The sequence below is a fragment of the Otolemur garnettii genome, unplaced genomic scaffold (assembly GCF_000181295.1).
Source record: "Otolemur garnettii isolate 467f Iridium unplaced genomic scaffold, OtoGar3 scaffold00001, whole genome shotgun sequence".
Classification (NCBI taxonomy): domain Eukaryota; kingdom Metazoa; phylum Chordata; class Mammalia; order Primates; family Galagidae; genus Otolemur; species Otolemur garnettii.
Window position 1 is genome coordinate 72,280,326 of NW_003852396.1, and position 13,417 is coordinate 72,293,742.

A 13,417-nucleotide genomic window follows, 5' to 3' on the forward strand; every position below is an offset into this window, starting at 1 on the left:
AAAAAAAAAAACAAAGAAAGTTTAGAGCACTTCCAAAGAGAGTTAGAAGTGGGACCCTCTCATGGGAGAGAAAATGTGAGAGAGACCTAGATTAGTTCTCTTAGCTAAAATAATCTCATCTGTCACTCTTTAGGAATAGAGTGGAGATAACCAACAAAAGAATATTTTGAGTTAAGGCACTGTTGTATCTTCAAAGCAATATATCCATGCTAGAGTTGTAACAATGTTTGTAAAGTGAATTTCTATGAAGTGAACCCTAGACTTAACTGGTTTTCATAATAAAATTGGTGTGGGCAGGAGTGGTGGCTCATGCTTGTAATCCTAGAACTCTGGAAGGCTGAGGCAGGCAGATTGCTTGAGATCAGGAGTTCAAGACCAGTCTAAGCAAGAGCAAGACCCCATCTCTACTAAAAATACAAAAAATTAGCTGAGCGTTGAAGTGGGCACCTGTAGTCCCAGCTACTTGGGAGCTAAAGCAGGAGGATCACTTGAACCCAAGAGACTGAGGTTGCTGTGAGCTAGGCTGATAACATAGCACTCTAGCCTGGGGAACAGAGTAAGACTCTGTCTCAAAAAAAAAAAAAAATTGGTGATGAGGTCCTATGAAAATAAATATTCCAGCTGATTGAATTGTGAGCACTTGTTGAGAAGGTTCTTTTTTTTTTTTTTTTGAGACAAGTCTCACTTTGTCACCCTTGGTAGAGTACAACCTCTAACTCTTGGGCTCAAGTGATTCTCTTGCCTCATCCTCCCTAGTGGCTGGGACTATAGGTGCCCACCACAATGCCCGGCTATTTTTAGAGACAGGTTCTCACTCTGGCTCAGACTGGTCTTGAACCTATGAGCTCAGGGCAATCCACCTGCCTCGGCCTCTCAGAGTGCTAGGATTAGAGGCATGAGCCACCGCACCCAGCCTGTTGAGAAGGTTCTAAGAGTCAACAACCCCATGAAATGTAGTACACTTGCCATGATTATTGTGTTTGTTGAGCATTGTAGTGCCTATCAAATAGGACATTTTCCATTTTTAGCACTTTACAGCTCCTGGCTTCTCCTCATATCCCCCTAAGTTTGTAGAAATGCTTCCTGTGCCCCCCTCTTTGTGTTCACACAGTACCTAGAACTTGTCTCTGTGGAATTTTGATTTGTGTCACTATGTGATGCATGTTTTTATTCATTCATTCCTTCAACAGATACTTATTTTAATATGCCAGGCATCGCATTAAGTGTGTTAATTAAGTCCAAAGATGCCTTAATTTCAGGACTTCAAGTTTTAGTGAGTTAATAATTATAAAAAATGCTACCATTTACTGAGCACTTTGCCAATTGCTTTCAGAAAAGTACTTTATAGGGAGGCTCCTGTGGCTTAGTGAGTAGGGTGCCAGCACCATATACTGAGGGAGGCCAGTTCGAACCCAGCCTCGGCCAAACTGCAACAAAAAAATAGCTGGGCGTCATGGCGGGCACCCATAGTCCCAACTACTCTGGAAACAGAGGCAAAAGAATCACCTAAGCCCAAGAGCTGGAAGTTGTTGTGAGCTGTGACATCACGGCACTCTACTGAGGGCGACAAAATGAGACTCTGTCTCTTAAAAAAAAAAAAGAAAGAAAGAAAAGAAAAGAAAAAAAGAAAAGTACCTTGTATATAAATTATCTCTTTTGATTTTTTTTATTCCATTAGGTAGGTACTATGGTTATTCACATCTTTAAGACAAGGAAACTAAGATTCAGATTATGACTTGTCCAAGTTTTGCTAGTGGCTAGGTTTTGAAGCCAGGACATCTGATTACAGAGTCTCAGCTCTGCAGTAATACAGCTGCCCTGCCCAACTACCCTGCCTTCTTTAATGTGGCCTGTGAGAAGGGTATCTGTTATTTAACTTAGATATAAAATCTCAGATATAAACTCCGTCCGTCACCTGGCATGAACAATCCTATCATCAGACGTTAAGTCCTTCACAAACCAGCTGGATCCCACCTGCTGGGGTGGAACTTAAAAGACATTTGGAGCCTGTGATAGGCTTAGGTCTGAATCACAGACCTCTTCCTAGGGTTTCCATAGGAAAATAATTAACCTCTCTGAGCCCTAGTTGCATTGTTTCTAAAATGATAATAGCAAATCCTAACAGATGGCCCTTATCATGGTCAGATACTGTCCTAAGTACTTTCCTTTAACTCACAGCAGCCCTACAATGTTCATACTATCATTTCATAGATGGGGAAACCAAGGCATGAAGAATATGAAGGTCAAGTAATTTGAAGTCAATGGCAAAGCTAGGATTTGGACCCAGGCCGTCTAGCTCTAAAGTTCATGCTATTAGCCACAATGCTACACTGTGCTGCCTCTGGAGATGATAGGATCACGGGTGTAAAAACCTCAAGTCCCGAGCCAGACATACAGTTGGTGAGACTAATATACAAGCCTAAGAAGAAGAAATTTTAACAGTTCTGACCACCCACAAAAAGAGATGCATCAATTTGTGGAGAGTGTTCTGATTTTGATCTTAAACTAAAGCCTTCTTATGTCTTTCCCTTTGTACTTGCAGGACTGGCTGGTTGAAGCTTTCCTAATTGTAGGGGGTTCCTTTAGAGAAAGCATCCCTGTACCTGCCAGGACAAAGCAGCTGGCAGGTGGGTGGGCATGAGAGATGGTGGTATCACCACAGGTGTATTCATCCTCCCCCAACCTTGTGGCCTCTGGCCTTGCTCAGGCTGCTATGTTGCAGCTTCTGTCTTTCCTGTTGACAGTAATTATTCAAATATCTTATCTGAAAAATCCAAGTTCCCTTGAATTGTCTTCTTGATCCAGTTCACCTGGAGATATTTAGCTCCTGCCGTTTGTTTGGAAGGGAAAACAAGCTCTTAAACGTTCACATATTATGGTTGATAAGATCAAAGTGCTGAACATATTAGCTGGGTAACCTTTGGAGTCAGACTGCCAGTTCTACCTCTTAAGTGTGCCTGACCTTAGTTTTTGTGTCTGTGAACTGTGGATAACAATAGCGACTATTAGATGTGGTAACACATGTAAACTCCTTACAGGAACAGTCCCTGGCCCATAATATGTGCTCAATAAACGTTAGCTATATCATGAAGCCCCTTCAGCCCTCAGCCAGAGATCTTGCAGTGTGAAGACAGGCTCCCTTCCTGGCCCTTGGGCTTTGGACCCTCCTCCTCTCCTTGCTCACCAGGTTATTTCATCTCTCTAAACTTATATGCGCTTATCTGTGATACAGGACTTGGAGTCTCCTTCACAAGGTTGCTGTGAAGGTTAAGAGAGCTCCTTCAAAAGCTGAGCACAACCAGGCACAGTGGCTTACGCCTGTAATCTCAGCACTCTGGGAGGCTGAGGCGGGTGGATTGCCTGAGCTCGAATCCAGCCTGAGCCACAGTGTGACCCCTCCTAGCCACCATCTCTAAAAATATAGCTGGGCACTGTGGCAATCAACTATAGTCCCAGCTACTCGGGAGGCTGAGGCAAGAGAATCATTTGAGCCCAGGAGTTTAAGGTTGCTGTGAGCTGTGACATTACAGCACTCTACTGAGAGCGACAAAGTGAAACTGTCTCAAAAAAGAAAAAAAAAAAAAGATTAACTTATGTCCAAGTGTAAGCCTCAAGAGCTTCATAGTGACACTGTGTTTGGAACAGAAGAGGCACATGGCAATGTTAAATGAATGAGCAGCAGAAGAATGTCCAAAAATAGACACTCCCTCCCCACCCCTCCCCTCTCCCAGGATTTAAAAATAAAACCAAACAGCTCCCATTGTTTGGTATTATAAGTTCTAAACATTCTGCTAATGTCTTTTATAGTTAACTTCAAACCTGAAAAGTAGGTATTATTATTTCCATTTTACGGCCAAGAGACTAAGATTTAAAGAGATTAAGCAGTTTGCCCAGGTTACATACCTGCTAAATTTCAGAGCCAAGATTTGAACCCTACTCTATGGAGCAAGAAGGGGACAGCTCCCAGATGCTCTTCAGTGTTCTGACTGTGGAACAAGTCTTACCATATGCTCACTGTACACCAACCAAGGAATGTTTCCAAGTGGCAGGTGCCTCTCCTTTGAAATCATGCAGCCTTAATATTATCTAGTCAGTACTTTAGTAGTATTAGAACTACTCTCTTCCAGCTCGGTGCCCATAGCTCAATGGTTAGGGCGCCAGCCATATACACCAGGGCTATGTGGGTTTGAACCTGGCCTGGACCTGCTAAACAACGACAACAATAACAACAACAAAAAAATACCCTGGCATTATGGCGGGTACCTGTAGTCTCAGCTAGTTAGGAGGCTAAGGCAAGAGAATTGCTTGAGCCCGAGTTTGAGGTTGCTGTGAGCTATGATGCTATGGCACTCTACTGTCTACTAAGGGCGACATAGTGAGACTATCTCAAAAAAAAAAAAAAAAAAAGAACTACTCTCTTCCACAATTAAAAGTTGTTTATTTGGGCAGGGCATGGTGGCTCACGCCTGTAATCGTAGCACTCTGGGAGGCCAAGGTGGGTAGATTGAGCTCATGAGTTCGAGACCAACCTGAGCCAGAGTGAGACCCTGTCCCTAACAATAGCTGGTGTTGTGATGGGCACCTATAGACCTAGCTGCTTGGGAGACTGAGACAAGAGAATCACTTGGACCCAAGAATTTGAAGTTGCTGTGAGCTGTAAGACCACAGCACTCTACCAAGGGTGACAAAGTGAGACTCTGTCTCCAAAAACAAGTTGCTTATCTGCTTGTATTTTTATTAATCTCTTTATCTGACTACCTGCCTCACTTAACATTTAAGATAGTGGAGTTCCAGAATTGTGAGCAGGATGTATTCTGGTTTTAGTATTTTTGGGGGTTTTTTTTTTGGAGACAGAATCTCACTTTGTCACCAATGGTAGAGTGCTGTAATGTCATAGCTCACAGCAACCTCTAACTCTTAGGCTCAAGTAATCATCTTGCCTCAGCTTCCCAAGTAGTTGGGACTACAGGCACCCATCACAATGCCCAGCTATTTTTTAGAGACGGGTGTCACTCTGGCTAAGGATGGTCTTGAACTCATGGGAATATAAATATGGCAAAGAAAACAGCCTGTCTGTTTTTAGTATTTTTAAGAGCCTTTTATTACATTAGAGAAGTATAAAGGGATTTTTGTAAAACATTCTTCTGTCCTTGGGAAACAACTATTTGAAGCACATGAGTTAGAATAACCTAAAGCATCATAGCTCACAGTAACCTCAAACTCTTGGGCTCAAGTAATTCTCTTGCCTCAACCGCCAAAGTAACTAGAACTACAGGCTCCAGCCACAACTCTCAGCTATTTTTAAAGATGGGGTCTTGGCTCGGCGTCTATAGCTCAGTGGTTACGGAGCTGGCCACATGCACCAAGGGTGGTGGGTTCAAACCCAGCCCGGGCCAGCTAAACAACAATGACAACTGCAACAAAAAATAGCTGGGGGTTGTAGCGGGTGCCTGTAGTTCCAGCTACTTGGGAGGCTGAGGCAAGAGAATTGCTTAAGCCCAAGAGTTTGAGGTTGCTGTGAGCTATGATGACACAGCACTCTACCGAGGACAACACAATAAGTCTCTGTCTCGAAAAAAAAAAAAAAAAGATGGGGTCTCGGTCTTGCTCAGGCTGGTCTCCAACCTGTGAGGACAGTCCACCCACCTACCTCAGCCTTCCGGAGTGCTAGGATTATAGGCGTGAGCCACCTCGATCAGCTTGTGTCTTTCTTAAATAACTTTCTTTCTCTCTCTAGATTTCTCATTTTTCTTTGCCATGTTTATATTCCCAAGGAAGATAAACCTAATTTTGTAGGTAATTTGGGGAATAAATGTAAATTCCTTTGAAACACTTTGACTTCCACCAAGAGTGCTGTCAGATACGTCTACCACAGTATAGCCTGGAGGAGCACTGATGCAAGGATACAACTTTCTTTACTGCTTGCCAGAAATCACTCCTCTCTCTCCATGGGGAATTCTGGAATGAGAATAAAGTGGGAGCATATTAGATTCAGTGGCTTTTCTCCCTTCCCTTTGCTTATCCTATTCCTCACCCCAAGTCTGTGAGATCATGAGTGGCTATTACTCCCTCCCTTGAAGAACAAGACCTCCTGCCAGGCTGTGCCCGAGGTCAGGCAAGTGAGGAGAGGAAAGTGCACACCCCATTGTGGCAAAGAAGAAGGCCACAAAAGCCATATTGATCCTTTGACCTACATTGACGCTGAGTCTGTTCCTTTGGTGTCCCTGACTTTCGCAGTGTGGTTAGTCTAACTCTCTGCCCCCACCTTGAATTGAGCTTTGATGAAAAAGCAGTAGGAACCCAGGCCTATCCCTAGAGGTTTAGGGGGTTTGTCTTGGAAAAGCATCAACCAAACTAACAGGGGCAGGAGATCTGGATTCCTGTGGCTTGGGGTAAGTTGGGTCCAAGAAACCAAGTGCCTGTGATCATCATCTTCATTCCCCAAATGTTGCCATGTCCTCTGGATTTTCTCTTCTTGCCCATCCTCCTCCCAGTCACTTTGGCTTCAGAGTAGATTGCTCCTGTTTTAGCATTACCATGTCTTTCCATATTTGAAATACTTGATATAGGGTAATACTTGCAGATTACTGGTGTTTGGCTGATCTAAAATTTTTTGGCTTTAGTACATGTAGTAACAGAACAGCTTTTCAACATCAGTGCATGCCTTTTCCTTTGGTATACTATAAACCTCTCTGAGATTTGTCTGTCTGGGTTTTCTGCTATACCACAAAGCCTCGTCCTATTATCTCTCCCAAAGCATTGCTTCTGTTTATCAGGAATCATTTGCCTTGATTGCCTTGATGGTATTATTTTGGACCTTTGTCTTGGCTTCCTGTATTAGGATGACCAGAGTTGTGTTCAAGCATCCAAAAGTAACCAGCCTACTGCAACGCTGGATAACAGAGTGATAAGTCTGTGGGTTTCCATGATGTACTCTTCCTCTCCCTACACTGCAGGACTGCTTGCCTTAGCACTGCTCCCAGGTATTCTATGGATGGGCTTTGGGCATGTGGTAGTGAATATTACCATGCCAGAGAATTTAGCAGATTTTATCCAGCTTTGAAATGACCAGTTCTTCCAGATTTTTATATATAAGGAAAACCAAACTGAGAGAGCTGATAAAGGTTCCTCCCTTCTTTTCTCCCTTCACTGGACCATTTTCAAACTAGTGAAGCGCCTTTGGTCAAAATGTAACTGAGTATAGCCAAGAGTGGTGGCTCACACCTGTATTCCTAGCATTCTGGGAGGCCCAGGCAGGAGGTTTTCTTGAGCTTAGGAGTTCAAGACAAGCCTGAGCAAGGGTGAGACCCTCATCTCTATTAAAAATGGAAAAATTAGCTGGGCATTGTGGCAAATACCCATAGTTTCAGATACTCAGGAGGCTGAGGCAGAAGGATCACTTGAACCCAAGGGTTTGGGGTTGCTGTGAGTTAGGCTAATGCCATAGCACTCTAGCTCAGGTGACAGAGCCAGACTCTGTCTCAAAAAAAGAAAAAATGTAACTGGGTGCCTCCCACCCAGGGCTTGTAAAAATATTAAAAAGGTTTGTAAAAATATTGATCTTAAAATCTTACCCATAGAGTTTAGTGGCTAGTACACCACTAACAGTGGTTCTCAACCTTCCTATAATGTCGTGACCCTTTAATACAGTTCCTCATATTGTGGTGACCCCCAACCATAAAATTATTTTCGTTGCTACTAGCAATGAAAGTAGCAGTGGTTGAGAACTCAGCTTTAAAAGAGCAGTTCTACCAAGACTAGGCCTGAAACTCGTGAAATGACCAAAAAGAGAACAGTAACCTGAAATGCAAAGACCTAACATGTTCCTTTCCGTTTCCATTTCAGATCTGCTGACCATGAAAGAATATCACTGTTTGCTGCAATTACTGTGCCCCGATTTCCCACTGGAGCTTACTCAGAAAGCAGCCAGGTATGTCTCCTAGACTTTTAAAACCAACTCAGCTCTCTGTTGGCCACTGCTTCTTGGAAAACTTGAAATGTATAAAAATGAAGAAAAAACCCATTAGAAAAGATACTGGCATTTGGAAAGGGGACTATTTGGGATTGCTACTTTTCCAAAGGGAAGCCAAGTGATCCTTTGTGGTTTCTGTGGGGAGCCTCAGGGTCTGGAGATAGAGTTGGAGGGTAGTGAGATGAAGAGGCATAAAAACAAAAACAAAAAACAAAGTACTCAGACACACACACACACACCCTCTAGAAGATATTCTGAGAATAGAGGGGGCAAGAGTTGGCAGTGACTTGAAAGGAAGAGGGTTGAGGTTGGGGACCGGAAGGGCATGAAGGTGATAAAGTCCCAATTGAGGGAAGGGCAAATTGTAGTATTTATGCTGAAAAGACATTTTCAAGATTAGATTAGTCCAGAACCAGGACTTGGCAGAAATAATTAGAAGCTTCTAATTTCTGTGTTTGGTTTCACTGTCATTCACATATTTTAACCACATGAGGTAGTTGGACTACGCTTCAATTAACTTTTACTTATTTAGCACTTTATAACTTAGCTAGGTTGTAAATGGAAGTATAAGACAAATCTTGTTTTCTGAAAAATGCCCAGCTTCCCTAAATCATATTGATTACATTTAACTTCACTGTTCCATTTAAATTCATTTACCTTAATCATCTCACTTAAACTTTATAAAAACTGTTAACTTTTTTTTTGGTGACAGTCTCACTTTGTTGCCCCCAATAGAGGGCTGTAGCGTCATAGGCTCGCAACAACCTCAAACTCTTGGGCTCAAGTGATTCTCTTGCCTTAGCCCCCCAACTGGCTGGGACCATAGGTGCCTGCCACAATGCCCAGCTATTTTTTGGTTGCAGTTGTCATTGTTGTTTAGCAGACCCAGGCAGGGCTTGAACCGACCAGCTTCAGTCTATGTGGCCGGTGCTCTGCTCACTGAGCTACAGGCGCAAAGCCATGGATTTTTTTTCTTAGCAGAAAAAAGCATGGGAAATGATCTCTTATAATTTAAAAGCAGCCAAGTGGAGTTAGCTTCAAATTTCCATGATAGTTTCACTTTGGGATCAGATCTTTTAAGGAAGATTCAGCACCAAATATTTTTGGGAAAATACTCAGTATTCCTAAACACTGAGAACTTATAAAAAAAAAAAAAAAAGGAGAGGGTGAACTTCCGGCCTCCTGACGTAGGGCGGGCCGCTCTTCTCGCTCTTTCTGGTGGTGTTCCCTAGCGCCGCAGCCATGTCCTATCAAGCTGATAACTGTGAGTCTGAGACGGCTTATGACCCATATGCCTACCCAGGCGACTATGATATGCACACAGGAGATCCCAAGCAGGACCTTGCTTATGAACGTCAATATGAACAGCAGACCTATCAGGTGATCCCTGAAGTGATCAAAAACTTCATTCAGTATTTCCACAAAACTGTCTCGGATTTGATTTATCAGAAAGTGTATGAGCTACAGGCCAGTCGTGTCTCCAGTGATGCCATTGACCAGAAGGTATATGAGATCCAGGACATCTATGAGAACAGCTGACTGAAAGATTCTTCAAGAATACACCTTGGCCTGAGGCTGAAGCCATTGCTCCACAGGTTGGCAGTGATGCTGTCTTCTTGATTTTATACAAAGAATTATACTACAGGCACATATATGCCAAAGTCAGTGGGGGGCCCTCCTTGGAGCAGAGGTTTGAATCTTACTACAACTACTGCAATCTCTTCAACTAGATTCTTAATGCTGACGGTCCTGCTCCCCTTGAACTACCCAATCGGTGGCTCTGGGATATCATTGATGAGTTCATCTACCAGTTTCAGTCATTTAGTCAGTACCGCTGTAAGACTGCCAAGAATTCAGAGGAGGAGATTGACTTCCTTCGTTCCAATCCCAAAATCTGGAATGTTCACAGTGTCCTCAATGTCCTCCATTCCTTAGTAGACAAATCCAACATCAACTGGCAGTTGGAAGTATACACAAACAAAGGTGACCCTGAGAGTGTGGCTGGGGAGTATGGACGGCACTCCCTCTACAAGATGCTTGGTTACTTCAGCCTGGTGGGGCTTCTGCGCCTGCACTCCTTATTGGAGGATTACTACCAAGCCATCAAAGTGTTGGAGAACATTGAACTGAACAAGAAGAGCATGTATTCCCGTGTACCAGAGTGCCAAGATACCACATACCATTACGTCGGTTTTGCATATTTGATGATGCGTCGCTACCAGGATGCCATTCGGGTCTTTGCCGACATCCTCCTCTACATCCAAAGGACCAAGAGTATGTTCCAGAGGACCACGTATAAGTATGAGATGATTAATAAGCAGAATGAGCAGATGCACGCACTGCTGGCCATCACCCTCACTATGTACCCAATGCGTATCAATGAGAGCATTCACCTCCAGCTGCGGAAGAAGTATGGGGACAAGATGCTACGCATGCAGAAAGGTGACCCACAGGTTTATGAGAAACTTTTCAGCTACTCCTGCCCCAAGTTCCTGTTGCCTGTAGCGCCCAACTATGACAACGTGCATCCAAACTACCACAAAGAGCCCTTCCTGCAGCAGCTGAAGGTGTTTGCTGATGAAGTGCAGCAGCAGGCCCAGCTCTCAACTATCCACAGCTTCCTCAAGCTCTACACCACCATACCAGTGGCCAAACTAGCTGGCTTCCTAGACCTCACGGAGCAGGAGTTCCGGATCCAGCTTCTTGTCTTCAAACACAAGATGAAGAACTTGGTGTGGACCAGCGGTATCTCTGCCCTAGACGGCGAGTTTCAGTCAGCCTCCGAAGTTGACTTCTACATTGATAAGGACATGATCCACATTGCAGACACCAAAGTTGCCAGACGCTATGGGGATTTCTTTATCCGCCAAATCCACAAATTTGAGGAGCTTAATCGAACCCTAAAGAAGATGGGACAAAAACCCTAAGGACATTCACACCCATGTTTATCAGGAATCTGTTCGATATTATAGATGGGAAGTGTTTTTGCCCCATGAAATCTTTACCTAGATCAGCCATCAGCCTGTCAACTGAGTTGAAATCTATTCAAATAAAGGACTAAGATATTTTAAATAAAAAATTAAAAAAAGGAAAGGAACCGTAAGTGTGAGTGTGTATGCCCCAGAAGGGGAGGTACGATCTATGCCAATCTTGTTTTCTACTGAGTCACTGTCACTTAGCAGAGTACATAGATACATGCTAGATACTCCATAAATGTCTGCTGAATGAATGAATATCTGAGTGAGTATGTGAATGGATGTTCCTTATCTGGCATTCTACATGGTTATAATAGCCCATAGTTCTATGTAACTCCAAGAACAAGAGTCAGCAACTGTATACTAAATTAATTTGTTCATTTCCTTATTCATCAAATTTTTCTTTTTTAATGGCTTTTTGGGGGTATAATTCATATACCATATACCTCACCACTTTAAAATATAAAATTCAGTGGGTTTTAATATATTTCCAGAGTTGGGTATCCATTACCACAATCAATTTTAGAACATTTTCTTTACTCTAAAAAGAAATCCTATACCCCTTAGCCATTACTCTCCAATTCCCTCAACCTTCCCAGCACTAGGCAACCACTAACCACTTTGTCTCTATAGATTTATCCACTGGGCATTTTAAGAATTGAATAGTATGTGTGTCTTTGTTACTGGTTTCTGTCACGTGGCATAATGTTTTCAAGACTCATCCAGGTTACAGTATGTGTCAGTGCTTCATTTTGTCAAATATTTCTTGAGTCCTGATTTTGTGCCAGGATTCTGTACATAAGAAGCACAGTCATGGGTGGTGCCTGTGGCTCAAAGGAGTAGGGCACCAGCCCCATATGCCAGAGGTGGAAGGTTCAAACCCAGCCCTTGCCAAAAACTGGAAAAAAAAAAAAAAGAAGCACAGTCATGAATAAGATATAGTTCCTGTCCCTCAAGGAACTTGTTTTATTTATTTTATTCTATAGTATTTTATTTTTTTAGAGACAGTCTCATTTTGTCACCCTCAATAGAGCACTGTGACGTCACAGCTCACAGCAACCTCCAGCTCTTGGGCTTAGGCAATTCTCTTGTCTCAGCCTCCCTAGTAGCTGGGACTACAGGCCCCTGCCACAATGCCCAGCTATTGTTTTGTTGCAGTTTGGCTGGGGCGGGTTCAAACCTGCCATCCTTGGTATATGGGGCTGGCGCCCTGCTCACTGAGCCACAGGTGCCGCCCAAGGAACTTGATTTAGAAGAGGATTGCTTGGGTACCCGTCACTGGCTACCACTACTTTGTGATATATCCCCTTAGTGTCTATCACTCCAGAATAGCCACCATCTTGTCTTTGCCATCTCTGAACAATATGTGATTTTTAACCCCAGGCAGCCATAGCTTTGCATTTGCCCCACCCAATTTCCTAAACCCTTCCAAACCATCCTATATCTGTAAATACTGCAAGATTACGGTGTAAGTGATAGAATCCTATTAAAAAACACTAAAACTTGAGATCAAGGTACAACAATTATTGGTAGCAAGGAACTTCTGCTGTGGTATTCCTCTGTTTTGTGGCCAGAAGCTTACCCGTCCGTGCCTTACACCTGCTATTTGATAGAAACCTCAGACCTTTCAGTTTGAGGAGGAGGAATCCTCCTAGCCAGTCCATGTTAATAGCTGTGCCAGGGAATTGAGGGAATGCAAGTATAAATAACAGAAGTCCACGTAGTACTGGCTGCAAAGATAGAGATGAATACAGATTTAGGGGAAGTTTGTTTTCTCTCTATTTATGAGCATCAAGCTTCTGTGTCAACCTACCTCCTTAATGCCATTCTTTCCCCACTCCACTCCAGCTGGTGTGTATGTAGAAAAATTGGATACATCCCAGAAAGTACTCCCTGATTGTTTAAGCTGTTCTCATTTTGTCCTGAAGGTCAGGATCCCAGCTTCCTCACACATGCCTAGACATCTGACCAGAATCACAAATGAGAGTTGTTAAGCCTCCAAGACAGTGACTATCGCTAGAAGAGGAACTGCCCTCTCCCGTCTCACTGCCAGGCTTATTTTATTCAGGCCCCTAAGGTCTGGGGACAGCTATTGAAGGAGGCTGCAGTCTGTGATGATGTGTACATAAAAGAATGTAATCCACAGGCAGCTGTAAACCAGAGCCTGTGCAGGGGCATGGTGTCTTCACACGCGCCTGCCTCATGTGCTACACACATCATGACCAGGCCCCAGGGCAGCAGGTGTGAGCTAGAAACACAGGAAAGGGAAGAGCAAACAGACTCCATGATGGCAGTCCAAGCAGGGATCCCCTTCACCTCATACATTCCTGCAGCAATTGGAGTAGTTCAGTAATTTTATCCCTAAATGATCACCATAGTGTCTCTATCTGTCCTTCCTCCATGGACTGGGAAGCTTTTCTAATGTTAAGAGCATGCAATTGAGCCAGAATTCTTTTTTTTTTTTTTTTTT

At 43.3% G+C, this 13,417-nt stretch overlaps 1 protein-coding gene and 1 pseudogene across 2 annotated transcripts in view; both read left to right on the forward strand.

Moving 5' to 3' along the window:
* CUNH11orf49 (chromosome unknown C11orf49 homolog) overlaps positions 1 to 13,417 on the forward strand; it is a 189,093-nt gene that overhangs the window by 150,921 nt on the left and 24,755 nt on the right. Inside the window, exon 4 of the mRNA XM_012803114.2 lies at positions 7,846 to 7,930. Coding sequence (XP_012658568.1) covers positions 7,846 to 7,930 — 85 coding nt within the window. The remainder of the gene's footprint in view (positions 1 to 7,845; positions 7,931 to 13,417) is intronic.
* Positions 9,187 to 11,024, forward strand: LOC100961360 (annotated as a pseudogene). The gene has a single exon (XR_001161125.2). The product of XR_001161125.2 is annotated as a eukaryotic translation initiation factor 3 subunit L pseudogene (transcript).